The sequence below is a fragment of the Rhinatrema bivittatum genome, chromosome 2 (assembly GCF_901001135.1).
Source record: "Rhinatrema bivittatum chromosome 2, aRhiBiv1.1, whole genome shotgun sequence".
Taxonomy (NCBI): Eukaryota; Metazoa; Chordata; class Amphibia; order Gymnophiona; family Rhinatrematidae; genus Rhinatrema; species Rhinatrema bivittatum.
The window spans coordinates 665,220,312-665,245,421 of NC_042616.1; the positions used below are offsets into that span (position 1 = coordinate 665,220,312).

General features: G+C 42.3%; 1 protein-coding gene across 1 annotated transcript in view; it reads right to left on the reverse strand.

Moving 5' to 3' along the window:
- Positions 1-25,110, reverse strand: part of TRAM1 (translocation associated membrane protein 1) — a 107,671-nt gene that overhangs the window by 68,697 nt on the left and 13,864 nt on the right. The window contains exons 2-4 of the mRNA XM_029591447.1: positions 5,577-5,640; positions 2,132-2,250; positions 497-613 (exon numbers count right to left, since the gene is read on the reverse strand). Coding sequence (XP_029447307.1) covers positions 497-613; positions 2,132-2,250; positions 5,577-5,640 — 300 coding nt within the window. The remainder of the gene's footprint in view (positions 1-496; positions 614-2,131; positions 2,251-5,576; positions 5,641-25,110) is intronic.

A 25,110-nucleotide genomic window follows, 5' to 3' on the forward strand; every position in this document is an offset into this window, starting at 1 on the left:
AGAAAGCTGCTTGCCTCTAACTAGCCCTTTCAATTGTTGGTTCACATGGCTGTCCAAGTCTTGCCAAACTGCAGAAGTGAAAGTGCTGTACCTGGGATTTGTTAGCTGGAACTATCCCTCCTCTAATAAATCTATAGCCGAGAAAAGCAGATAGGTCCTCTCTCCCTTTAAGTGCCTACAGCTCCCCAAAGTTTGGCAATCACATCTCCAGCTGCTTCAAAGAAATACAGGCCCACACATACACAACACAATGGTATGATAGCGTAAGTCTCTCTTCAGGCAGAAGCAAGGCTAAAGAGAGATCAAGTTTGTGTTCCACCTTTCTTTTAAGAGAATGAAAAGCAGATTCATATAGTACAAGCATCACATTTTGACCATTATAACCAAGATCTTCTCTACAAGGGATGTTCTGATCGTGACTTCTTGTCTTCACATTACACATTAGTAACTAGACTAGGTGCTAAGAATGCAGGTAGAAAGTGAACTGTATACTTACAGAGATAAGAAGGCTTGTTCCCCAAATGCAAGAGAAAAGGTAGAAGGCACTTAGCTGTCCGGATTCATTGAACTTGCTGTGTTTTGTCTTAGAAAAATGCATTCGTCTATTAATTTTCTGAAATGGAAATCATTCATGTTACTTGTAATTGAAAGAACAAAACCCAACAGATATCACCATCCAAATGCTACAAATGACTGGGATTTCCTAAGTGCTCTTTTCCAAACTAGCTGGCTTCTTTCTTGGTGTCCTACAAGGCCTTGCTCATTTTCCCACTGGGCTGGCATCATATCTGCTCTTTGGCGTTACCCTACACTGCAGTCTTAAAACTAAGCATCTAGAAACATCAAGCCAGTAAGTCGGACCGTTTCCCTCAACCTAGTCCAGTAGCCTCACCTAACAGGCCCAGTTTAAAGGATATTCACAATAAGCACGCATGCGGTATTTGCATATAACGCAGGCTCAATATAAGAAATATAAACAATGCCTTGAACAGACTGGGCTAAGTGGCCAAGTTTTAAAAAAGGCAACCAACCCAGCTCTGAGAACTTAACCCATCTGCCTTTCTGTCCAAAGGCCAAGTACGGTATCAACCTTCTAGGCATACAACTAACATCCCCATGCTGGCTGCCTATTTCTAGTTGCACTGAAATCTCGAATATTTACTTTTATACTGTCTGGTATTTTAATAGTGTACTGGTCCTGAAGAAAACGGGAGTCTTTGTAGGGTGAGATTCCTGTTAAAAGTTCCAACAAAAGATTGCAGATCATGAGCTTTCCAGACCACACAGATCCGACAGGTCTGATGAGGCTTGGGAAGCTGCAAAACCCACGTAATATTTTCACACACCATTCACTCAAGCATGACTTCCTTTATCAAGACAGCAATGCTATTGTCTCCCTCAAATTTTTAAATCTCTTCTGCCTCATGGTTTAACAGCAGGGGTCTTGATCTAGAGATATGCGAAACGGCGGTCACTGGTTCCTCTGCAGGCCTTTCTGAAGGAGCCAGTTCTGTGGCGGCAATAACCCGTAGTCAGGAACCGAGCCATTGTGCACTCTACTTTCAAGCCCCACTGTACAGAAGCCAAGAAGGGCTGGGGCCAGGAAGCAAAGTCCATACACTGGCTCAGTTCTTGGCTGTGTTTCCTCACCACCAAAGGGCCTAGGACTGACTCCCCCCTAAATCTGCAACCGCCACTCTCTTCATTCCTCTTACCAGCTGAAAGCTGGTATTTACCCAAAGTAGATCAAATTCCCACAAGGAAACCAATCCTGTAGTGTCCCCCCCTTAAAGGTTGCAACTGCCACTCCATGCAGGTTGTCACAGGAAATACAATGCAGCCATATCACTGCTGCCTTGGGCAGCAACTGTCACTTAATGAAGGTTGCCCAGTGCCTTCATTACCATTCCCTCGCCACTAGGGATCCTATGTTTATATTCCATGCTTTTTTAATGTCTGTCACTTTTTTTTAATGTCATCACCTGTCCTTCAAGAGGGTATGCCAGGCATCCACTACCCTCTCATGAAAAAAATACCTCCTGACACTACTCCTGAACCTACCCCTTGGAGCTTTATTCTGTGGCACTATCTTCCCATGAGCTGTACGAGTTTGTGTATTTCCTATACTTACATCCAGTACGTACTCTTGAATGACAGCATGCAGGATTATGGCTACCAGCATGTAGAAGAAAGCAGTGGCCAAATCTTTGATACCATGGTGATAGAAGGTGATGGGGTCAGCTGTCTCTTCTGAAAAACCAAACCAAAACCAAATGTGCAATAAAGCAAAATCAATAAATACAGTTTTACAGAGAAGTATTCTTGGCCAGATCATACATAAGGAAATGCTACAGCACTTCTGAAAATTCAGATTATATATTTCCAGCTCCACACTCACCGACTCAGACCATCCCATAGGCTTCCAGGTCTTTCCTGCTATACTCCCACTACTGAGCTGAGAACTGCATATTATTTTCCTGCACTCTGGTGTGGTACAAGGTTCTCCTCTCTGCCACTTCCTGCCTTCATATTTCTTAAAAGCTGTATAACCAAAGGTTTGTTACTTCACCCTTCTCAGTCTCCATTCCCCCAAAACATTATGGTTTTAAACCATCTACCCACTCCTTTCATTAAGCTCTTCAAACGCCACCTCTGGTCTATGATTTGCACCTGTCCTATTTTCTTCTGTTTTCCAGAGCTGAGAAGCCTGAAAACTGCTATTCTGATACTTAATGAAAGATTTAGGGAGCTGTATTTTACCTCATTTATGTGTATGCAAATCAACAAAAAAAAGGGGCAGGGGGTGTTCACAACAACCAAATATATGAACATAGCCAAAGACTCCATTAAGCCAACAGAATAAGCTCCAGTCTCCAATATATCCAAAGGCAGAAAAAGCTAAACCACCTGTGCCTCAAACACAAACAAGCTGGGCTGTTCACTTGGGCACCTCAATTGGTGAAATGGCTTCCGTGATGAACGCTTTATTTACTAAACACATAGTGAATGCAGCAGTAATGTACTCAGTCAGCCCTCACCTGACCAAAAAGAATTTAAACACCTTTATTGAAATTTCAATACCCTTAAATTTCTATACCAAAACCTGTCTCAGCCGAGCAGCTCATGGCCGGAAAGTATTTAAATTACAGTTTAACCATCAGCAAAGGCACGGATCTTTGAAACATGCAATGATTATGACCACCTCCCTGGCATGATGCTTTTATAAGAGATATTAGAAAATGATTCTGGTGAATTATATATATATGCTCTTGCATTTTTACAGCATGCTTTTCTGGTCCTAACCTTGCATTAAGATGGAACAGCTTCTGATTATTAATGCAGTTTGAATGCACTGTTTGTATTCTAGTTTAAGAGTCTGCCGTGATGTGTGTTCAAAATGGAGTGAAGGGAATTATTATACGGACAGCCCCTTGACGAGACCAATGTGATAAGTGTGCATCCTTTTTCTGTTTACCCTACATGACACAGCAATGACGATAGTCCAAGCAGAGGAGGGTATCAGTAAAGAGAGCTAAAGATTTCTGAGCTAAAGTGCTGGGACCCTCTTTGGATGTCAGAAACCAAGGAAGACTTGCACGCATGGCTCAGAATCACTATTAATGTGTCAGCTGGCTGAATACTCTACAAGCAACCAATGCATCACAAAATCTGTTGTGATGCAATAAAGGATTAGAGAAAACTATTAAATATTTAAAAAAATCCATGCTCATGAAGCTTGGGGCTATTTATTTAAAATCCTTCAATTCCACTACTTTACCATAAAATTGTTACTAACCGGACAAGATAGAGCTAAAAACATAAAACTTCTTACACGAATGAATAAAATAAATGCAGAAGGAGTTTAGGAGGCAGACTAAAACAAAAAGAAAATGCTTCAATAAATAGAACAGCTTTTAATCTCTTCTAAAGGACGGTATATCTGTCTCTTGTCTGAGACACAGTGGTAGGGGCATTCCACAACGGAGGACCTGCAGATCTGGGTAGATCACAGCCGATAGTCCTCAAGTGGCAAAGTGGAAGCTTACTGCTATCATTTGTCAGTCGGCACATTTAATATCAGCTGACGCCTGCCCACTGGCGCAGTAAAAAAATAGCTGTGGTGCGAAGTTGCAAGAGAATATTCACAAGCTGAAGCACAAGAGAAAAGAGAGATCCATGGATAGGGCATGAGCCATGGCTCCTTATGTCATGGAGAGACTGCCACCGTAAGATGAGTTAAAAGGGTCACCAAGCTCGCTACGAAGGATACCTTCATAAAGCTAGAAAGTTTGGTGTGAATGGGAACCCTTCCTCCGATTTTAGGACAAACAGGTCAACACTGATGAAATCAAAGAACAGACGCCAATATTCAAAATGGTTTGTCTGGCTAAGTTTGGAGACTTAGCTGGACAAATCTGGGGGGGGGGGGGGGTTAAATATGCTTCTCCACTGTCCTTATAAGTAACTACCCAGGCTAAAGCTTATCCTGAATAAAAATTAATAAAAGGAGGATTTTTAGGGGTGGGAAGCTTAAACTTAGTCAGGTAGCACTGAATATCAATACTATCCGGCTGTTTTATCTGCTGAGAACAAATCTAAAGTTATTTGGAAAAGTGTACCCAGATAACTTTAGCCTGAACCAGCTATATTAAAAACAGCCTGTTAAACTGAGGGAACACCAAATCTGCATGAGCCTGCAGACCCAATTCTTAGTCCATTAAATTCGCAAATTTCTGTCAGCCAGAGTGCCTAAATCTGCCCTCTCTCCCTCCCCCCAAAAGGTTTTTAATAAAGGTGTGGGCCGATGGCCTGAGAAGCCTGCTCAGCAGCCTCACCCCTCCCCAGGGCCCCTCAAAACCCCATGCCGCCAGGAACGCAGTACGGTTGTACCTCTCCCAGTTATGCCCAGCAGTGCTGTCAGAGTATTATACTGGGCACGACAGGGAGCGGCACGACCATATCATGCTCCCAGAAGCACAGGGCTTGGCTGGAGAGGCTCTTTGAGCCAATAAGCCCTCAACTTTATAAAATCCTTTGGGTTCAGGGGCCATGCCAGACAGAGGGGTTTTTTTTAGCAGGATGAGGAATCAGTCCTACAGGCCAACAAGGACTTTTTTTTTTTTTCTAAATTTCTGCATTTCCCTGGTTAAGTTTAAAGTTATCCGAATACGTATATATGGATAACTTCATACTCATCTAGAGGCAGCTGTAGACTTTTCTGAAAACCGACCCCACAAAGTTCATCATAGGCAATGAGTTTTACAGGCTGCATTGCTTTAGAATCTAAATTACTCTGAGCTACAACTCAAGCAACGTGTACTCCAGTGATCGAGAACAGGAGGAAGGAGGGTTCATAAAGGAACACTGCTGCTAATAATTTCATTTTACTGAGGTTTACTTGTCAAATCGCAAATCGGGAACACATCGGCCAAGTCAAGAGGCTTCAATTCTTCATTGTAGCCTGGAAGCCAGAATGGTACCAAACTGATATCTCTGATTTCTGAAAATGTACTCTGTGCTTAAGTAATCTCATGCTTACATTCTTTCAGTACTTCAGAGCCCTACAAAGAGCTTACCTGTAGCAGGAATTGTAACGTTGTACTGAAGCGTAACAAAAGGGACAGCTATTTTTGCTGAAATCTTGGGGATGCGTGGAAAAAAAAAAAAGAGAAAAAGTTAAAAAGATGAGACAAGAACAATGTTTTCTTTATCTGCTCATTTTGCTTTTTTTTTTTTTTTTTTTTTTTTAATACCCTGCCTTGCTATGCAATCTACAGTATATGCTTACATTACAAAAGAACAGCTTACAAGAAATCCCAAAAAGATATATTAGTTTGGCACTTAGAAAGCACAATTCAACTAGAAGCAGCAAAACGAAAACAAAAATAGTCCTGCTCCACAGATCTTTGTAGTTCGAACATGTACAGCATGTCATGGCAAGTCTGGCGCGCTGCTACTTTTGCACTTTTATTGAGCCACACTAAATAAATAAAATCCAATGTAGTATCCCCACAGGTCAACCACACAGTGCACTGGAGAGAGGCTGTGATATGCACTTGGGGAGGGGGGGGGGAGGACAAACCCAAAACTATGTAAGCGAGAGATCTAAAAATGCAGAAAGAAAACAGAATCAAACTGAGATCATTAGATACTTTTACAATTTACTTCATAAACTGCAACTCTGCAAGCTGAAGAGCAAAACTATAAACAGCAATTAAGAGAGGAAGGAGAAACATCAGAAAACACTTTTTTTTTTAGCGTTACAGATTTTGTATTGGTGAGCGAGAGAAGGCAGGCAGAATTTCAGCATGTGCGATGCAACGTTCCACAGCACATAGCCCTGCCTCAAGGACAGGGCAGCAGAGTACAGATCGCTTAACATATGCCTTGAACTGTCCCCTATGGGGGGGAAAGATGTTAGACAAACAGCTGGTTAATATATAACCAAGCCCAAGCACGTTTACCAAGATCAGGGCACATATTAATTGTAGACATCTAGAAAACCACACTTGTTTGTGTCCCTTGAGGACTGGAGTTGAAAGCCCCTCCTTGACTATGACACTTTTGCACACAAATGATAAGGTCTGATTCAATAAGAATTTCCTTCTCTTCTGTCCCTAGCAATCAACACATTTTATTCCACAGTGACCTGCTCATGTGGTCTTGGGAGTTACCAGTCAGGTGAGTATCCTTATTCTCGCATTACTAAGATTAGGCACCTAGTTACACGTGATGCCAGTGCATAGACCTCATATCTTCAGAAGGACCAATCCCTTCTGATTCCTTTACCATGTCAGGACTAAACCTATTCAGTCCCACCTTCACAATGACCCTCCACCTGTAACAGGGAAGAAGGGAAGTGGGGGAGAGGGGACTGAGGAACAAGACTGCAACTGCTGGGGACCGGGAGGCTGGGTGAGGATAGAGGACTGGGAGCATAACTGCTGGGGACTGTAGGGACTAGATGGGGAGTCTGGGGAGCATGACTGATGGGGACTGAAGGGGTCTAGGTGGGGAGAGGAAGCTGGGAAGCACAGCTACTGGGAATTTGGGGTCTGGGTGGGGAGGGTAGACTGAGGACCATGAATGCTGGGAGATGGGGAGAGAGGACTGGGGAGCATGACTGGGAGGAGGAGCTGTGGAACAAGACTGCTGGAGACTAGGGTCTGGGTGGGGAGAGAGGATTGGGGGGCTTGAAGTGAGAGGGGCAGGGCTGTGGAACAAGATTGCTGGGGACTGAGGGGGGGTGCTGGGTGAATAGAGGGGACTGAGGAGCATGACTGCAGGGGCTGGGGAACAAGATGCTCTGTGTGAGCATTTGTGTGTGTGAGAGGCAGAAAGAGGAAGTGTGAGTGAAATCATTTATTTATTTCTTTAGGTGTTTTATATATCATCGTTCCAAAATTAGATCACAACGGTTTACAAGATCAGCTTTCAGTTACTGGGTCAACAATCCCTTTCTGTTTCAATGTTCGGATTCTAGGTCAATATAACATTAAATATATTTCTAGGTCATATTTATACATAATCTGATTCATCTCAACAGCAGTTGTGTATTCTGAGTCGATACAACATAGAGTACTAGGTAATTAGGATGCTTTAATGTGGAATTATAACCAATGATTACCATTACATTATCCTTCGTGCTTAAATTGGTATATATAGAATAGTGCTTAGTACTTATTGCTCAATCTGTTAGTGTAGTCAAAGGTTCTGACCGTGATGTTATTGGCATTTTGGAATTTTACATTAGATCATATGCCTAAAGAGCCATATTTTCAGTTCTCAACTCACTCTCCTTTATCTGGTGCAGAAACTCTGGAAGAAAGTTCAATAGTTTAGGACCCGTTATAGAAAACATTCTGACTCTTATTTGTGTGTTCTGTGTTGTTGACGTCTTTAGAAGTCCCTTGTATATTCCTGTAAATAGTCCGTTGCAGTTTTTATTTATTGCTTTAATTCCTCCACCTCCTGCTCTTTGTATACTCCTCCTTGTTCGCCCTCCCTGTTCATTGTAATTTCTACCTTTAAAGTTACATTGTAAACCGGTATGATGTATGCATACTAATACCGGTATATAAAAGTTTTTAAATAAATAAATAAATCTTAGTGCTCTGAGGGGTGTATGGTTGAACAGTTACGCCTATTAAACATGGATTAATGTTGCTGATAATATTAAAAATGAGGGTTAATACTTTATAATGAATTCTGGATTGTAAGGGAAGCCAGTGCAGTCCTATCAGTGAGGGGGTAATGTGGTTAAATTTCCTTGTCCCTAGTAAGAGAGTCTAGCTGAAGCATTTTGTAGTAACTGTAGAGGTTTTAGTAGTCCTGCAGGTAGGCCTAGTAGTAGAGCAGTAATCTAAAGTTTGAAAATATTAAAGTTTGTAAAACAGTGCAGAACTCTTGTGTTGTTAGCAATGGTTTCAGCTGGTGTAGTATTCTCAACTTGGTGTAAGCAAATTTAATTAATTTGCTTATATGCTGTTTCATTGAAAAGTTCTCAATCTGTATTCCTAGATCTCTGACTTGACCTGAGATTGTAATGTTAAAATTTCCTAGGTTTAAGATTGGCAGTTTGATTATCGTGGAATTTCTCCTTAACCACATAATTTCAGGTTTTTTTTTGCGTTTAGGGTTAGTTTCAGCTGACATAGTTTGTGTTGTATTGCCTTCATGTAGGTGGACAGGGCTGAAGCAGTTTTTTCAAATGATTTGTCGAATGGTATATAAAATTCTATATCGTCGGCATACAGGAAGAAGTTGATTCCTGGTTCCGCTAGTAATGTACATAGGGGTATCATATATATGCCGAATAATGTAGCAGAGACTACTGACCCTTGGGGGAAACGCCCAAGGCTGGCAGAAGCAATAGGCAAGCTAGGCCTGGGCCTAGGGCAGCAACCATTAGGGGTGCCACGGCTCGTGATCTAATGAGGCAGGGTGAGGCAGCTGCTTTAGGTGGTAGAATTTGAAGGAGCAAAATGTACCCCTTCAAAATTCTGCCCAGCCCCCCCCCCCCCCCCAATCATGCCACCCTCATGACCCCCTCCCCCCCCCAAGATTCACGAAAACCCCTGGTGGTCAAGCAGGGGGCCCAGGAACGATCTGCCACTCCCAGGCCATCAGCTGCCACTAACCAAAATGGCGCTGGTGGCCTCTAGCCCCTACTATGTGACGGGGCTACCAGTACCATTGGCTGGCCCGTGTCACATGGCAGGGGCAATGGATGACGTTTGAGTGTTATAAAATACGATATCCACATTCGCGTGTGTGGCAGGTGGCATCCTCTGCGTGCAGGGGGGAGGGAAATTTTAAGAACATGCCATACTGGGTCAGACCAAGGGTCCATCAAGCCCAGCATCCTGTTTCCAACAGTGGCCAATCCAGGCCATAAGAACCTGGCAAGTACCCAAAAGCTAAGTCTGTTCCATGTTACTGTTGCTAGTTGTAACTGCGCTTCGGCCTTCTTGTTATACGGTTTTTTTACTAAGTTAACCCCTAAGTTTGATGTAAACCGGCCTGATATGACGCCTGTCATGAAGTTCTGCATAGAAAAATGTTAAATAAAGAAAGAAATAAATAAATAATAGCAGTAGCTATTTTCTATGTCAACTTAATTAATAGCAGGTAATGGACTTCTAATCCAAGAACGTATCCAATCCTTTTTTAAACACAGCTACACTAACTGCACTAACCACATCCTCTGGCAACAAATTCCAGAGTTTAATTGTGCGTTGAGTGAAAAAGAACTTTTTCCAATTACTTTTAAATGTGCCACATGCTAACTTCATAGAGTGCCCCCTAGTCTTTCTATTATCCGAAAGAGTAAATAACAGATTCCCAATTGCTTGTTCTAGACCTCACATGATTTTAAACACCTCTATCATATCCCGCCTCAGCAGTCTCTTCTCCAAGCTGAAAAGTCCTAACCTCTTTAGCCTTTCCTGACAGGGAATCTTTTCCATTCTTTATTATTTTGGTCGCCCTTCTCTGTACCTTCTCCATCACAACTATTTATTTATTTAGTGATTTTTATATACCGCGGCACGTATAGATATACATCACCTCGGTTTACAGTAAACAATAAATTAGCAAAAGGCTTTACATATAACAGGATTTACAGAGTGTAAACAAATGAAAGTAACAGGCTTTACATAAATAACTATCTTTTTTGAGATGCAGCAACTACTATTGTACACAGTATTGAAGGTGCAGTCTCACCATGGAGCGATAAAGAGGCATTATGACATTTTCCGTTTTATTCACCAATCCTTGCTAATAATTCCCATCATTCTGTTTGCTTTTTTGACTGCCGCAGCACACTGAACAGATGATTTCAATGTGTTATCCACTATGATGCCTAGGTCTCTTTCTTGGGTTGTAGCACCTAATATGGAACCTAACATTGTGTAACTATAGCATGGGTTATTTTTCCCTATATGCATCACCTTGCACTTATCCACATTAAATTTCATCTGCCATTTTGATGCCCAATTTTCCAGTCTCACAAGGTCTTCCTGCAATTTATCACAATCTGCTTGTGATTTAACTGCTCTGAAGAATTTTGTATCTGCAAATTTGATTACCTCACTCGTATTTCTTTCCAGATCATTTATAAATATATTGAAAAGGATGGGATCCCAATACAGATCCCTGAGGCACTCCACTGCCCACTCCCTTCCACTGAGAAAATTGTCCATTTAATCCTACTCTCTGTTTCCTGTCTTTTAGCCAGTTTGTAATCCACGAATGGACATCGCCACCTATCCCATGACTTTTTACTTTTCCTAGAAGCTTCTCATGAGGAACTTTGTCAAACGCCTTCTGAAAATCCAAGTACACTACATCTACCGGTACACCTTTATCCACATATTTATTAACTCCTTCAAAAACGTGAAGCAGATTTGTGAGGCAAGACTTGCCTTGGGTAAAGCCATGCTGACTTTGTTCCCTTAAACCATGTCTTTCTATATGTTCTGTGATTTTGACGCTTAGAATACTTTCCACTATTTTTCCTGGCACTGAAGTCAGGCTAACCGGTCTGTAGTTTCCTGGATCGCCCCTGGAGCCCTTTTTAAATATTGGGGTTACATTTGCTATCCTCCAGTCTTCAGGTACAATGGATGACTTTAATGATAGGTTACAAATTTTTACTAATAGGTCTGAAATTTCATTTTTTAGTTCCTTCAGACCCCTGGGGTGTATACCATCCAGTCAAGGTGATTTACTACTCTTCAATTTGTCAATCAGGCCTACCACATCTTCTAGGTTCACCGTGTTTGATTCAGTCCATCTGAATCATTGCCCATGAAAACCTTCTCCGGTATGGGTACTTCCCCAACATCCTCTTCAGTAAACACCGAAGCAAAGAAATCATTTAATCTTTCCGTGATGGCCTTATCTTTTCTAAGTGCCTCTTTAACCCCTCGATCATCTAACGGTCCAACTGACTCCCTCACAGGCTTTCTGCTTCGGATATATTTTAAAACGTTTTTACTGTGAGTTTTTGCCTCTACGGCCAACTTCTTTTCAAATTCTCTCTTAGCCTGTCTTATCAATGTCTTACATTTAACTTGCCAACGCTTATGCATTATCCTATTTTCTTCTGTTGGATCCTTCTTCCAATTTTTGAATGAAGATCTTTTGGCTAAAATAGCTTCTTTCACCTCCCCTTTTAACCATGCCGGTAATCGTTTTGCCTTCTTTCCACCTTTCTTAATGTGTGGAATACATCTGGACTGTACTTCTAGGATGGTATATATATATATTTTTAAACAATGACCACGCCTCTTGCACACTTTTTACCTTTTTAGCTGCTTTCAGTTATTTTCTAACTATTTTTCTCATTTTATCAAAGTTTCCCTTTTGAAAGTTTATCACAAGAGCCTTGGATTTGCTTACTGTCCCCCGTCCAGTGGCAATGCAAGTAGGGCTTCTCCAGTCCCTCCCAGTCCACTCCAATTAAGGTGCGGACTGAGAGGGAATTTCCCTATACCCCTAATTAACCTTCCTACCCTTTTCCCTCTCCTCTCCTCTCCTCCCCAAACCCTAATCCTTTCCTAGCTATAATAATTTTTTTGTTTTTTTACCTTGCTGCTCTGAAGGAGCAGCAGTAGACTCCGCGCGCCAGCTGGCTGCAATTGCGAGCTGTCCCAGCCTGCTCCCCCACCCTTTCTGAAAGGCCTGGCACTTCAGTGCGTACTGGGGTTTACATGCGTGCCTGGGCCAGTTGTAAAATGCGCACGGTGCGTGAAGGCTCAGCCATGGGTGTAAACCCTGAAATTTACACATGTAGCCCTTAGAAAATGTACTTGCTTGTCTAGTAATGATGTGGCACATTCAATGCAGGAGTTTTGTAAAGTTGTGGTTATTTGAGATGTTGTGGATGGGTCCTTGACTGTTTCGAATAGTTCTATGTTCATCTGAGCTTGTGTGTGTGTGTGTGTGTGAGAGAAAGGATAAAGTTTGTGTTGCCCCCTGATCCATGACAATATCAGGGTGACCAGAAATCAAAATTCCCATGTATGGAGAGCAGGAAATATTTTTTTTAAATTCTTATACGTTTCATTGTTGGAAGGTTGATGCGTCTGCTCTTTTGAAATATATTGGTGTTTTGGGAAATTTATAAGCATTTTTATGAAGTTAAAATTACTGAATCTTCTATTCATCAGCTGTCTTGAAATATTTTTTTATTTCTATTTGAAATTTTTTTTTTTATTGTGAGCAACAATTGACCATTGTAACAATTAACAATCAGTATATACAAAGCAAAGTCATTTTCTTTTTGACAATCAAACCTAACCTATTCCCTTGATATCTCACCCTTTCCTGCATCAAGAACACCTTTGCCTGTTCAGTACTGAACAGGACTCCTAGGCAGACCAACTTTTGGGATAGGCTTAAATTGCTTTTGGGCTCGTTCATTATCCACCCTAATGCCTTGAGGGCGGCCCTCGTGCTCTTTGTGAAGCTTCTGCTCTCCTCCTCTGACTGGGCTCTGAACAGCCAGTCATCTAAATATGGGTGCATTGGGATCCCTTCCCTTCTTAATGCTGCTGCCACCAGCACCACTTTCGTGAAGTTCCTTGGTGCCGTGGCTAGCCCAAACGGTAGTGCTTTGAACTGATAATGGTTCCCCAGTACCACAAATCTCAAATACTTCCAAAGTGCCTCTCTGATGGGAATGTGTAAATAGGCTTCTGCCAGATCTAAGGCAGTCAGGAATTCCCCTTTCCTGACCACCCCTATGACTGAGCTCAAGGTTTCCATGCTGAACCTTTGGATTCTGAGAACTTTGTTTACCCTTTTCAAATCTAGTACTGGGCAAAGTGTTTCTTCTTTCTTAGGAACTACAAAAAATAGGGAGTAACATCCTGTTCCCCATCTCTGCCACTGGTACCGGTGCTATCACTTTCAATGCTATCAGTTTGTCTAAGGTTACCCTGATCGCTTTCCCCTTTTCCTGAAGCCTGCATGGTGAGTTTAGAAAGAATTCTGGTATCAGGGTGGCCGGCTCTAGGGCATACCCTAGGCAGATCACCTCCAGGACTCACATGTCCCTGGTGACTTGGACCCACTCCTTGAAAAACAGTGTTAGGCAATCGCTCTCTGGGGGACATTTGGAGGAGTATGTCCACAAACCATCACTTAGCCACCTTAAATCACCCAGGGGCTCTAGGGACTTTATTTCTGACCCAAGCCTGGGCCACCCAAAATAGCAGCCTTTGTTGTGGTCTAAAACTCTGTTCAACCTATCAGCCAAAACTCTTGCTAGAATTTTAAGGTCTAGGTTGATAAGAGAAATGGGCCTGTATGATCCACAGAGTCATCTCACGACCAGACTTAGTTATAACAGTTATACCTGCTAATTTAGATCCTTTTAAAAATGATGCCCTGCACGTAATATAATTAAACATTGCAGCCGGGAAGGAGCCAATATGAGAGAAAAGTTTATAATAGCTATCCATCTGGTCCCAGGGACTTGCCAATTTTCAATAATTTAATAACTTGTATCAATGACCTCCTCAGAAATAGTATCATCTCTGCCGTATAATTGTGAGTAAAACTAAGAAAAACAGCATCTAGTATCAGATGAAGTTGTAGCCATATTGCCTCCTGGTGTTTTAATCTTAGCAATAGGACTGAGTAATTAGGGATTTCAATTGGTGGGCTAGATACCTTCCCGCTTTGTTTCCCCCTTCAAAATGAGCTTTGTCTGGTTAATTCTAGCTGATGAGCAATAACTTCAGAACCCAATGAGCTACACTCATCCTGAGCAATGTTTAATTTCTTAAGTATCAATGGCGATGAAGTAGATTTATGGACATGGGGTAAGGCAGCAATGTTTTCCAAGATACCTCTCTTAATTTTCTCTTTTTGTAGGCAGCATGGGAGATCATTATTCCATAAATCACCGCTTTGGAACACGGTACCACACCATCACTGGTGAAATATTATCTTGGCTGTTAACTCGAAAATACTCCCGTATTCTATCTGCCATGCTGTCACAGAAAAATGAATCGCTTAATAAAATCATTTAAACGCCAGTATCACTTTCCTGTATCAGTTGTTGAGCAGGTTGTTGCCTATCCCCACATCCAAAATCCAATTTATTATCCCTTTATCTGTCAGAAAATAGTCAATGTGAATAGGGTCCATGTGATCCAGAAAAAGAAAATTTCTGTATGATGGATGGTGCTGATGCCATAATATCTTTCCATCAGTAAGGTTAAGGTGCTCCTCACTCCTTTCAATCCCTGAGTAATAGAGTTGGATCTGGATACAAAATATCTATTAGGCAACTCCCTAGACACAATCAACTATTCATATCTTTTTGTCAACTGAGTTTCCTGCAACACTGCTATGGAGACTATCGAAAGACAATTCTTGAAATAAAAGCTGCTGCCTTATGGGAGTGTTGAGACCCTTAACATTAAGGGAGAGAATACGAAAAGATGACTTGGAAATTCCCTCTCCATCTATCCCCTCACACTCTCAGACACTGCTCCATATAAACTACCAAATGAACTGCCTTCAGAGTACACAAACTACTCCCCTTTATAGCTCCATTTTCCTTTCCCACTATGATTTCCTGAAACGTCCCACCGCACCCACATACCAAACACATGATCTGCCAACAACCCTAAGCAGATCCCGCCGCTTCATGCCAAGAGAGCTCACCAATCCAACATGGACCCCAATAAGCCCCCCCCCATATAACAGAAACATATCACTTTTCAAGCATCTTCTTATATACTGAACTTCTACAGTCGCCAACACAAGGCTGAAAGAAGAAAAAAAAAATAAACCCAAAATATAATACTGCAATAAGTTTCAGCAATATGCACAGGAATACTAGTCCAGGAAATTTTTATGAAGATTTGTCATGCTTCAACAAGGATCAGATGTGGAAGGCCGACTCACTCAACTGGCACCTCAGTCTCCTGCCTCCTTTACCGATCTACTGCCATCTTGGAAACATCTCCTTGCTAGCTGTATTTACTATTTTGCGAACCGAGAAGATAACTGGTAGGCCAATCTTCTTAATATTTCTATGGCTTCGGTGATTGTTTTAATCTTGTGGGATATCCCCTTGAGCACAAAAAACAGCCCCAATGGAAAGGTCCAGGTATCCTTAACATGCTCAGCTCACCCACTTTCCTCAATTCATGGCGCTTTTGAAAATAATGGGGGCCAAATAAGCAAAAACAGAAGTTTCATTTCCTTCCCACATCCACTCGTTTTTTTTACATGTGGCCTCAGATCTGGTCCATCATAAAGATGTGGAAACAAGAAATAATGTCCCTTGCTTTATCATCAGGTTTGGGCTCTAAAGCCCTAAGAGCATGTTCCACTTTAATCTCAGGGTCAACCAGGTCTTCCACTTTGATGCAATTAGCATGAGACTGTAATAGAAACTTGCATATGGAAATAACCACAGACCTACAGTCCTTGTAGGCGGGGGTCTCTGGCATCCCCCTAAACCGCAAATTGCAGCACCTGGTCCTGTTCTTCAGGTCCTCTAATTTATCAGCCAATTGAAACCTGCTCAGACTGCATCTCCTTCTGTTTGGTAAGGTGATTCAAAGACTTGGCCCAGTCCTCCGCTCGCATGTCCAACTCATCAATGCGACTGACCAGTATGGCCTCATCTTCCCTCAGATCTGCCATCATTGCCAGCAGTTCCTGCTTGTGGATCTTCATATCATTGCGTAGACTTTGGAACTATTCCCGAAATTCCTCCCTGGAAGGTAAGTCACCAGACCCAGACCTCATTCCTGTTGCTGACAACTGAAATTCCACTTCTTCCTCTGCGCGGCTTTTCAGGGCAAAAATCGGCATTATCCTCGGCCAATTCCAAAGCATGTTTACTGAATGAAAACTGCTTCAGGTCTGCCATTTTTCGCTTAGCTGCCACCCTCATAATGAATACTCTCGATATGAGGCAAAAAAATAGTTCATTCAAAAACGGATGCCAAATTACAAGGTGGATTGAAATTGAGAGACAGGAGCTCTAGATAAAGCATCCATCTTAGTCGATGACGTTGCTTCCCCCCAAATATTTATTCTTTTTATTAGTATAGTTTTATTATTATGATATTTTATATTTCTTGATTTTATTGTAGGTTGGTCTTGCAGTGCGACCAAGGGAAAGTATTCTGCTACCAAGTAGTTTCTGAGTAGGGGTCTATAGCAGTTTGGCTTGTTCTATTTTCAATAGGAGGTGTATTGATTTTCTAAGGCCTGTTGAAACATTTGTAGTGCTGCTCTTTCCTGGGTATGGTGGTAACTGAGTCCTGGGAGTTAGGTTTTGATGTGGCAGATTTGTTTCTTGGGGTAAACTGTGTATTCTTCTCAAATCTATAAGTTACAAACAAACTGAATGTTTAAACGCATCATTACATCTTCATACACCACAAAGGAACCTTCGCTCAGCAAATAAAGGACTTTTGTCAAAACCATCAATCAGAACGGCACATTTATTTGAAGTAAGAACGAGCTCTCTCAATCACAGGTCCCAAATTATGGAACTCTTTACCAGATGAACTAAGGTTACAAAAGGACATCAAATATTTAAAAAAAAAAAATCTGAAAATATTACTATTCAGAAACACATGAAATATTGGCAAAGAATTGATAGTCTTGTTTGATGAGTCCCTTGCTAGCCTGTTCTTCCCTCTTAATTTCATTGTTTTACTTTTTATTTTATTTACTTAACATATTTATATTACTGATTATATAAAAGAAAATACATTACAATGTATTGTGTTCTGAAACATTGTCAACGTCGGTGGCTTCTGTCAAGAAACTGAAGCGGTTTTTCTAGCCAAAAGACATCTGGGCTATAAATCTTAAGATAAGTTATTGTCGGGACAATAATGGTTTTCATTGCCATCATAACAAACGGTTTATCTGTTTCATGTTCTTGTCGGGTGGCACTATTCAAAACTGTTCCAGTTTATTAACAATTTGCATTACCGGAAGCCCGATGGTTCTGAGTTTAAGTCAGCGCAATTTAAAGTTGCAGCAGAGGTTTCAATTTATGGTTAACCAAGAAACTGCAGCAATTGAAATTATACAGCTCTTGTGCACTAGTACTACCAGAAACCTATGGTTCTAAGTTGAAGTTAGTGCAATCCGAGTTGCGATACAGATCTTAAATTTCCGGTTAACCAAGAAATCGCAGCAATTGAAGTTATGTAGCTTTAATGCACCAAGTATTTCTTGAAAGATACATAATTTTATGAAAAATCAGAAAAATACAGGATAAGATTACAGACCAGTGATTGTACCAACACGGCTATAAAAAATTTTCTGCTGATTGACAGAATTATTTTGCCAGTGCTGAGGTCTAATCTTTTCCTTACAAAAATATTTATAAAATCTACAAAAAAGTTGATGAATAATAATAAATAAATTTTTAGTCAGTATTGAAATAAAGTAAGAATTTTAATTAAAGACAGCAACTTTTGAAATTCTATGACTTATTTGGGTGCCGATACAAGCAATATTAACTAGTTGATTTTTTGATTTGACTTCTAGGGTGGCATCCAGAAGACTCTTTTAGCTCCGGAACTAGGCAGTAGATTTAACATCCAAGTCACGCCTCTGCAAGCTACCCTAGTTTTGGCAACTACTATTCAGAAGGGACCCAAAAAAAGAAAAAATTGGTAAAGGGATCTGGGTGAATCCAAGCCCCAAAGATTCCTTGAGGAAAGAGGTTAGTCAAGCATGCAAGGACTTAGATAGCTTATCAAGTACCAACACAAAGCAACAGGGCTGGCATCCCCACCCAAGACACATCGTAAAGCCATTCCTTTTGTAGGACCACGAAGCCTAGGGTAGACCCACCTGTGGCAATAGGATGTAGTCATACTCCACAGCCACCACCAGCTGGCCTTCAGGCAATAATACCAATAGGTTACTGTCATTACACAAAGTGGATCCAGATTGCTACAGACCAGTGGGGTCCTGAAAAACATTTCAAGAGGGTACATGCCTGAGTGCATCTCCCCAATACCAAAAGCCTTTATAAATTTCCCTTTACATGTCTCAACTCAAAAGAGGCAGTAAGAGCTATTTTGCAAAGATTAAGGACCTGAGTCCATAGTCCCAGTCCCTTCCCAGGAAAGGGAGCAGGGACCCTACTCATTTTATTGTGTAATCCTACAGGAGGATGGTACTTTCCATTCCGCTCTAGATTTAAATGGAGTCAACCAGTACACAAGAATTCGCCACTTCAGGATGGAGACACTCCATTCAGTGTAACTGGCAGTAAGAAAAGGACAATTTCTGTCATCATTGGATCTGGCAGAGCCCTATCAGAACTGCTCACCAAAAGTCATCTTCATTTTTGCATCCTAGGCCATCATTACCAATTCCAGGCCTTACCTTTTGGGCCTTTACCAAGGTCATGACAATAGTGGTGGCAGTTCTACACAAACAAGGAATAAATGATACATCCCTATTTGGACTTGCTCATCAGGGCAAAAACCATCCAGGAGAGCCAATGGGCTTCGGTCACAGTGGTACAACTTCTAGAAAGACTGGACTGGGTGGTAAACTATGCAAACAGTAACTTAGAATCTTTTCAATCCCCAAAGTTCTTAGGCATTCTCTTTGATATGGTAGAAGGATGCATGACCTCGCCTCCAAGAGGGTCACCCAATTAATAGAGCAAGTAAGGATAATCTATAGGGGTAGACCTACAGCCACCTGACTGGATCACTCTAAGCACAGATACCAGCTTCAGCAGATGGGGAGCACGTTGCCAGAACCATTTGACCCAAGGGAGTTGATCGGAGATAGAAGCCTGATGAGCAATAAGCAAATTAAGGGTCATCAGACTAGTAGTTCAGGCCTTTCTACCAAGAATAAAGGGGAAGATAATTTGTGTTTTCTCAGACAGTGCCACAGCAGTAGTTTATGTAAATAAGAATGGGGCACTTTCAGCCCCAGGCTTGCAGATAAAACAGGAGGAATCCTCATTTGGGCAGAGCGGAACCTGCTCCAGTTGTCAGCTACTTAGGGAATCGATGGTCTACGTGGCAACTAGATTTAAGGGGGGGGGGGGGGGGGAGAAGATTCTTGAAGCCTTGAGATGTCTTCCCCCATTCCTAACCCACTTTGTTCTTTTTACCTCTTGTACCAATCCTCGGGCAGTAAGGCTACCAAAAAAAAATAAGCTGCTGACTGGAAGTGAGGCAGTCTATGGCAGACAAGCCATCACTGCTAGCAGCAGTGATTCCCCACAGGGGTGAGTACCAGGGTTGCTGTAGGGAAGGGAAGCCCAGAATATGCCACTGGTACAAGGCATCATTTGAAGCTGTGTGAGAAAGCAGACAGGTGTGGCAAAGGTTTAAAAAAAAAAAATGCTATGGGGCTGGAGATGTATTTTCTGTGGGAGCAGAAAGCTGCCCACAATGGCAGGCTCCATCTGGCCCAGCCTGTGACACAGAAATAGGATGGGCCTTTCCTGAAAGGCCCCTGGAGGATCCCCTAACGGAAGAGGAAGCACCGCATGGGAGAGCTGAAACAGTTGCTCTCCAAGGAGCAGCAACTGCTTTTGGGTCAAACGGGGCCTCTGCCTCCCTTACGGGAAGAGGGCTTGGAGGGAAGGACCAAACAGCAGGGTGGCCCCTGGGAACACTCCCCAGGCTAGAAGTAAGCATGGAACCCATTGGGGGTTGCCCCAAGGGCTTCTCACCTGAATTTGTCCTCGTTATGTAGCAGGCTTTCTGCACTATGCAGAAGCTGGGACCTGCACCAGGCTCAGGGCCTCTGTCCCAGGAGTGGAATGAGCCAAGAAAAAGAGGTGCCCAAAAAGCTTCAGGGTGCCCCAAGTACAGGGCCTTCTCTTTTTGCTACTCCCATAAAAGAATCTGGTGAGGAAGGGTGGTCGGTTCTAGATTCAGAACCAAACAGGTTTTTATCCTTGCAGGATGAGAGGCAGCTCTCATCATAAGAGGAAAACTCAGCTGTTAGAGCTCCCAGCCTTAATTGTGGCATTAAATTAAAATATCTCAAGCACAAACTTCACGGTCTGTGCAGGAGACCCCATCTTGCAAGGGGTAAGAAAGCAGTCAAGGGCCTTCCCTTTGAATGACACCCTACACAAATGGGGTTAACAGCATGGGACTCTCCATTAGGAGGCCTCAAAGAGGAAGGAAGCACAGTCCTAAAAGGAACCGCAGGATTGGAAGATAAAAGCTTGCTTGAATCCAGATTCTAATCACAGGATCTATGGCGATTCAGGTATCAATTTGCAGGGGATACATTGCATGAGCAGTCTTGCACTGGAATCAGCAGCACCCCAAAACAAGGAAACTGCATGCCTAGAGTCAGCAGTTGCCTGATAAGTACATTATTTGACCTGATCAGGCTATCTACAAGGTCAGTAGTCACAGGCATAGCGATCAAGAGACTCCTTTGGATACATGGTTGGGTGGCAGACTCTGTATCCAAAGTCTGCTTATGTAAGCTTCCCTTTAAGGGGAGGGGGAGGCTATTATTTGGAGTAGAACTGGAGAGGTTAGTCAGAAAGCTGGGAAGAGTGAAAGCTCCAAAGACTCTCAGAGGATGGCAGCAGGCAAGTCATATGAGGGCTCAGATGCCAACATCTTAGATAGCGCAAGACCAAAGCAGCAGGGCCCTGGGCGCCAAGAGACCAAGAACATAAACCCTCCTGCAGTTGCAAGGGGCAACTGCCCCCCCAACAATAATATGCAGGGGGCCTCTCAAGTAATCCTACCAAGGTATTGTGGAGTGGGCCGTGGAGATAATTTCAAGGGGATATGCACCAAGTCACAAGTCAAAAGAGAAGTGGTCAAGGCAACCTTAAAGAAGTTGCAGGCCTTAGCAGCCATAGCTCCGGTTCTGCCCCAAGAGAAGGGGCAGGGAGCATATTCCATTTATTTTGTAGTGCCATAGATAGATGGCACTTTTCTTCTGTGCTGGATTTAAAATGGGTCAACAGATGTACCTCATTTCTGAATGGAGATCCTTCGCTCGGTCATGGTGAACATAAGAAAAGGGGAATTTTTGAACATGGTGGAGGCTTACCCCCACAACCCCAAGAGACCCAGGTTTCAAAGATTTTTTTTTTTTTTAATTTAATGTTTATTGTTTTTCAAATTATTAACAAAGAACACTTTGTAAGGAAATACAGAAAACAAATTCAAGGAAAAGGATATCAACATATCACATCTCCCATATATAATCCAATTATATGGTGAGGAAAAACATTTTCTGTATTACACTGGAAATTATGGGGGGAGGAAAACAGAAAATACAAGGAGATAAAAGGAAATAACTATAACATTGCTGCTGACAGGAACCCTATTATTACCCCCAATAATACCTGGTTATGTCCTTCCTTCTAGAAACTGTCTCAACTGTTCGGGTAGGAAAAAGATATAGGTGTTTCCTACATATTTTATAACTCATTTGCAGGGAAATCATAAGAGGAAAGTCGCGCCTTTGGCTAACACCTCAGGCTGCATATCTATGAACATTTTCCTCCGTTGCTGGGTGGCCCTAGAAAGGTCTGGATAGACCCTAACTGTGGCCCCCATAAAGGGAGTATTAATGTTTTGAAAATAAGCTTTCATAACAGCTGCTCTCTCTGGGTCAGAAAAGAAAGACACAAACAAAACTGCTCTCTCAGTCACTTCCAAGGCTGAATTTTCTAGATATTCCGTGAGGTTTTCCAAATCTACCCTGTTTTCACCCACAGGTAATTGTGTTGTAACACTTTTAACTGGCAAAAACATAACTTTCTTTGTAGAGGGGTGCAATTCCACAGGGATTTTTAGAACCTCAGTCATATATCTTTTAAAAGTTATTAATACTGGTTCACCCATTACTCTGGGAAAATTCACCAATCTAACATTCAAATGTCTTAGGTAATTCTCAATAGACTCCAATCTTCTTTGCGATGATAATCGATCTCTCATTAAAGTCATATTTAAATCTTGAACCTGTTTCATTTTCACATTTATTTCTTGGATAGCCACATTATTATGATTGGTATTCTCTCTCTGGTCTTTCTCTACCAACTCCAGTCTTTTGACCATTGTTCCCATCTGCTGAGACTGGTCTCTTAGAGCATAGGCATTAACCATCATTAAGTCCCAAAGGGACTCCAAAGTTATCTCCGCCGGTTTCACAAACTCCCAAGGCATTGGAGCCACAGTTCCTACCTCCTCCCGTCTAGACCTCTGGTCTGATGCTCCTGGTGGTGTACTTCCCTCGCCGAGATTTCTCCCTCCTTGGGTCTCCCACTCCTGACGCGATATAGGTTGGGCTGAGGCTCCAGCCTCTGCTCCTAAAACGCTGGGTGTTCCTCCACCTTGAACTCCTCCGACCAAGCTTGGGTCAGTGTGTACAATACCTCCAGCGTCTAGAAGTGGAGAGCTACACAGCGGGCCTCGGGGATCCGGAGGACTCAGTGTGATTTCGCCAGGTGATAATCTCGCTCCTCCCGAGATTGCCACAGCGGCGCTTGGTTCCCCCGATCTAGTTCCTGGGATCGCGAAGTCGGTGATTATTCGCTGTCCTGAGATGCAAGGTGAGTCCGGAGGATATATCCTCACCTTGCCCTTTCTTGAGACAAAATAAGATTTTACCAGGAAAAACAAAACTTATTTCAAGAGAACGCTCAGAGCTGCAAGACTCAGCGTCCTTCAGCAGCGGCCATCTTGACTCCTCCCCCCTGCCCCCGGTTTCAAAGATTTTATTAAACTTAATATACTGCATGTAACAAATTATGAGCAGTTTACTGTAGAAAATAACCATAAAATGCAAATAAACAAATTACACAAGCAAATTCACAAGTTATCCAGCAGTTTACAATAGATAATCATGAAATATCAAATTATTCAAGCAAAGTCAGTATAAAAGTTGGACAAAAAAATCAAAATTTTATCTTTGCATTTTGGGCCACCATTTTCAGTTATAGGCCCTTCCCTTTGGACCCTTAATAGCACTAAGGATCTTCACCAAGATCATGGCAGTAGTAGCAGCAGCACTGCACAAGCAGGGGATGCAGATATGTCCATATCTAGACGACTGGTTCATCAAAACAAAAATCCCATAGGAAAATCGACAGGCCTCAGCAACAGTGATTGAGCTCTTGGAAAAGTTGGGCTGGGTGGTAAAACTATACAAAAAGCAATTTGGTACCCTCACAAACCTTGAAGTTCTTAGAAGCTCTGTTCAACACAGAAAGAAGTCCAGTATCTCCTCCGCCACCCCTAGAGGGTGGATAAGTTGATGAGTGAGATGGTTTCACTCACTAAACCCACCAAGAATATAGGATTATCTACAGTTACTGTGACTTATGAGGGCAACCACAGAAGTTGTTCATAGACAAGAGCACAAATGCATCTATTGCAACAGGTGCTATTAGCCCATTGGTTCCCAGCCTCTTGAGACTAAAAATGCCCATAAGTATCCCAGGAGGTGGTAGAGAGTTTGGATTGGTGAATGACATGCCATCTCACAAAAGGAGTGGACTTTGTTGCCAGAGGATGTGGTTAGTGCGGTTAGTATAGCTGTGTTTAAAAAAGGATTGGATAAGTTCTTGGAGGAGAAGTCCATTACCTGCTATTAAGTTCACCTAGAGAATAGTCACTGCCATTAGCAATGGTAACATGGAATAGACTTAGTTTTTGGGTACTTGCCAGGTTCTTGTGGCCTGGATTGGCCACTGTTGGAAGCAGGATGCTGGGCTTGATGGACCCTTGGTCTGACCCAGTATGGCATTTTATTATGTTCTTATGACTTATCTACCATACTGGGTTATGCTGAGGAGCTAGCTGTCAGGGCCAGGTGGCCAAGGCACCTGGTCAAAAAAGAGGCACTGTGGCCAATCAACTGGCTGGAATTAAGAGCTATCAGCCTGGAGTTGCAGGCTTTTCAATTTCAATTAAGAGGAAAATCAGTTGGAATATTTTCAGAAAGCATTACAGCAGTGGCATACATAAACAGGGGGAACTCACAGCCTCAGCCTGGCAGACAAGTGGGATACTCAAGGACAGGAGTTCTACATGCATTTCCACCTTGGCTGCCGACAGGCAAGGTGATTAAAGCAGAAGTACCCTTCCAAAGTGATGATAGCAGCTCTGGACTGGCCAAAGCAGCCCTGGTATGCAGACCTAATCAGGCTTCTAGTGGTATTGATATACAAATTACTATATTAAAGGCAGACATTGTTCAGATATTAGACTTTCTACAGAGGGGCTCAGATAAAGGGCTAGCCCTCAACTCACTGAAAGTACAGGTGGTAACTATCTAATGCTGCAGGGTTGTTAAAGGCACCTGGGTGGCTGCCCATCCAAATGTTGTACACTTCCTACAGGGGGAAAAGAGGATCTGGCTGCCCTTCCAGCTGATCTTTCCCCAATGGGACTTCAATATGGTCCTGAAGGCATTAGAGGTCCCACCTTTTGAGATCTGGAAGGAAACATTTAAAGATCTGTCCTTAAAAACCATCTTCCTGAGAGCAATCTGCTTCGCTAGGTGCAACTCAAAATTATATGCACTCTTCTGCAGATAGCTCTACGGAGAAAATACTATTTACCTGATAATTTTGTTTTCCTTAGTGTA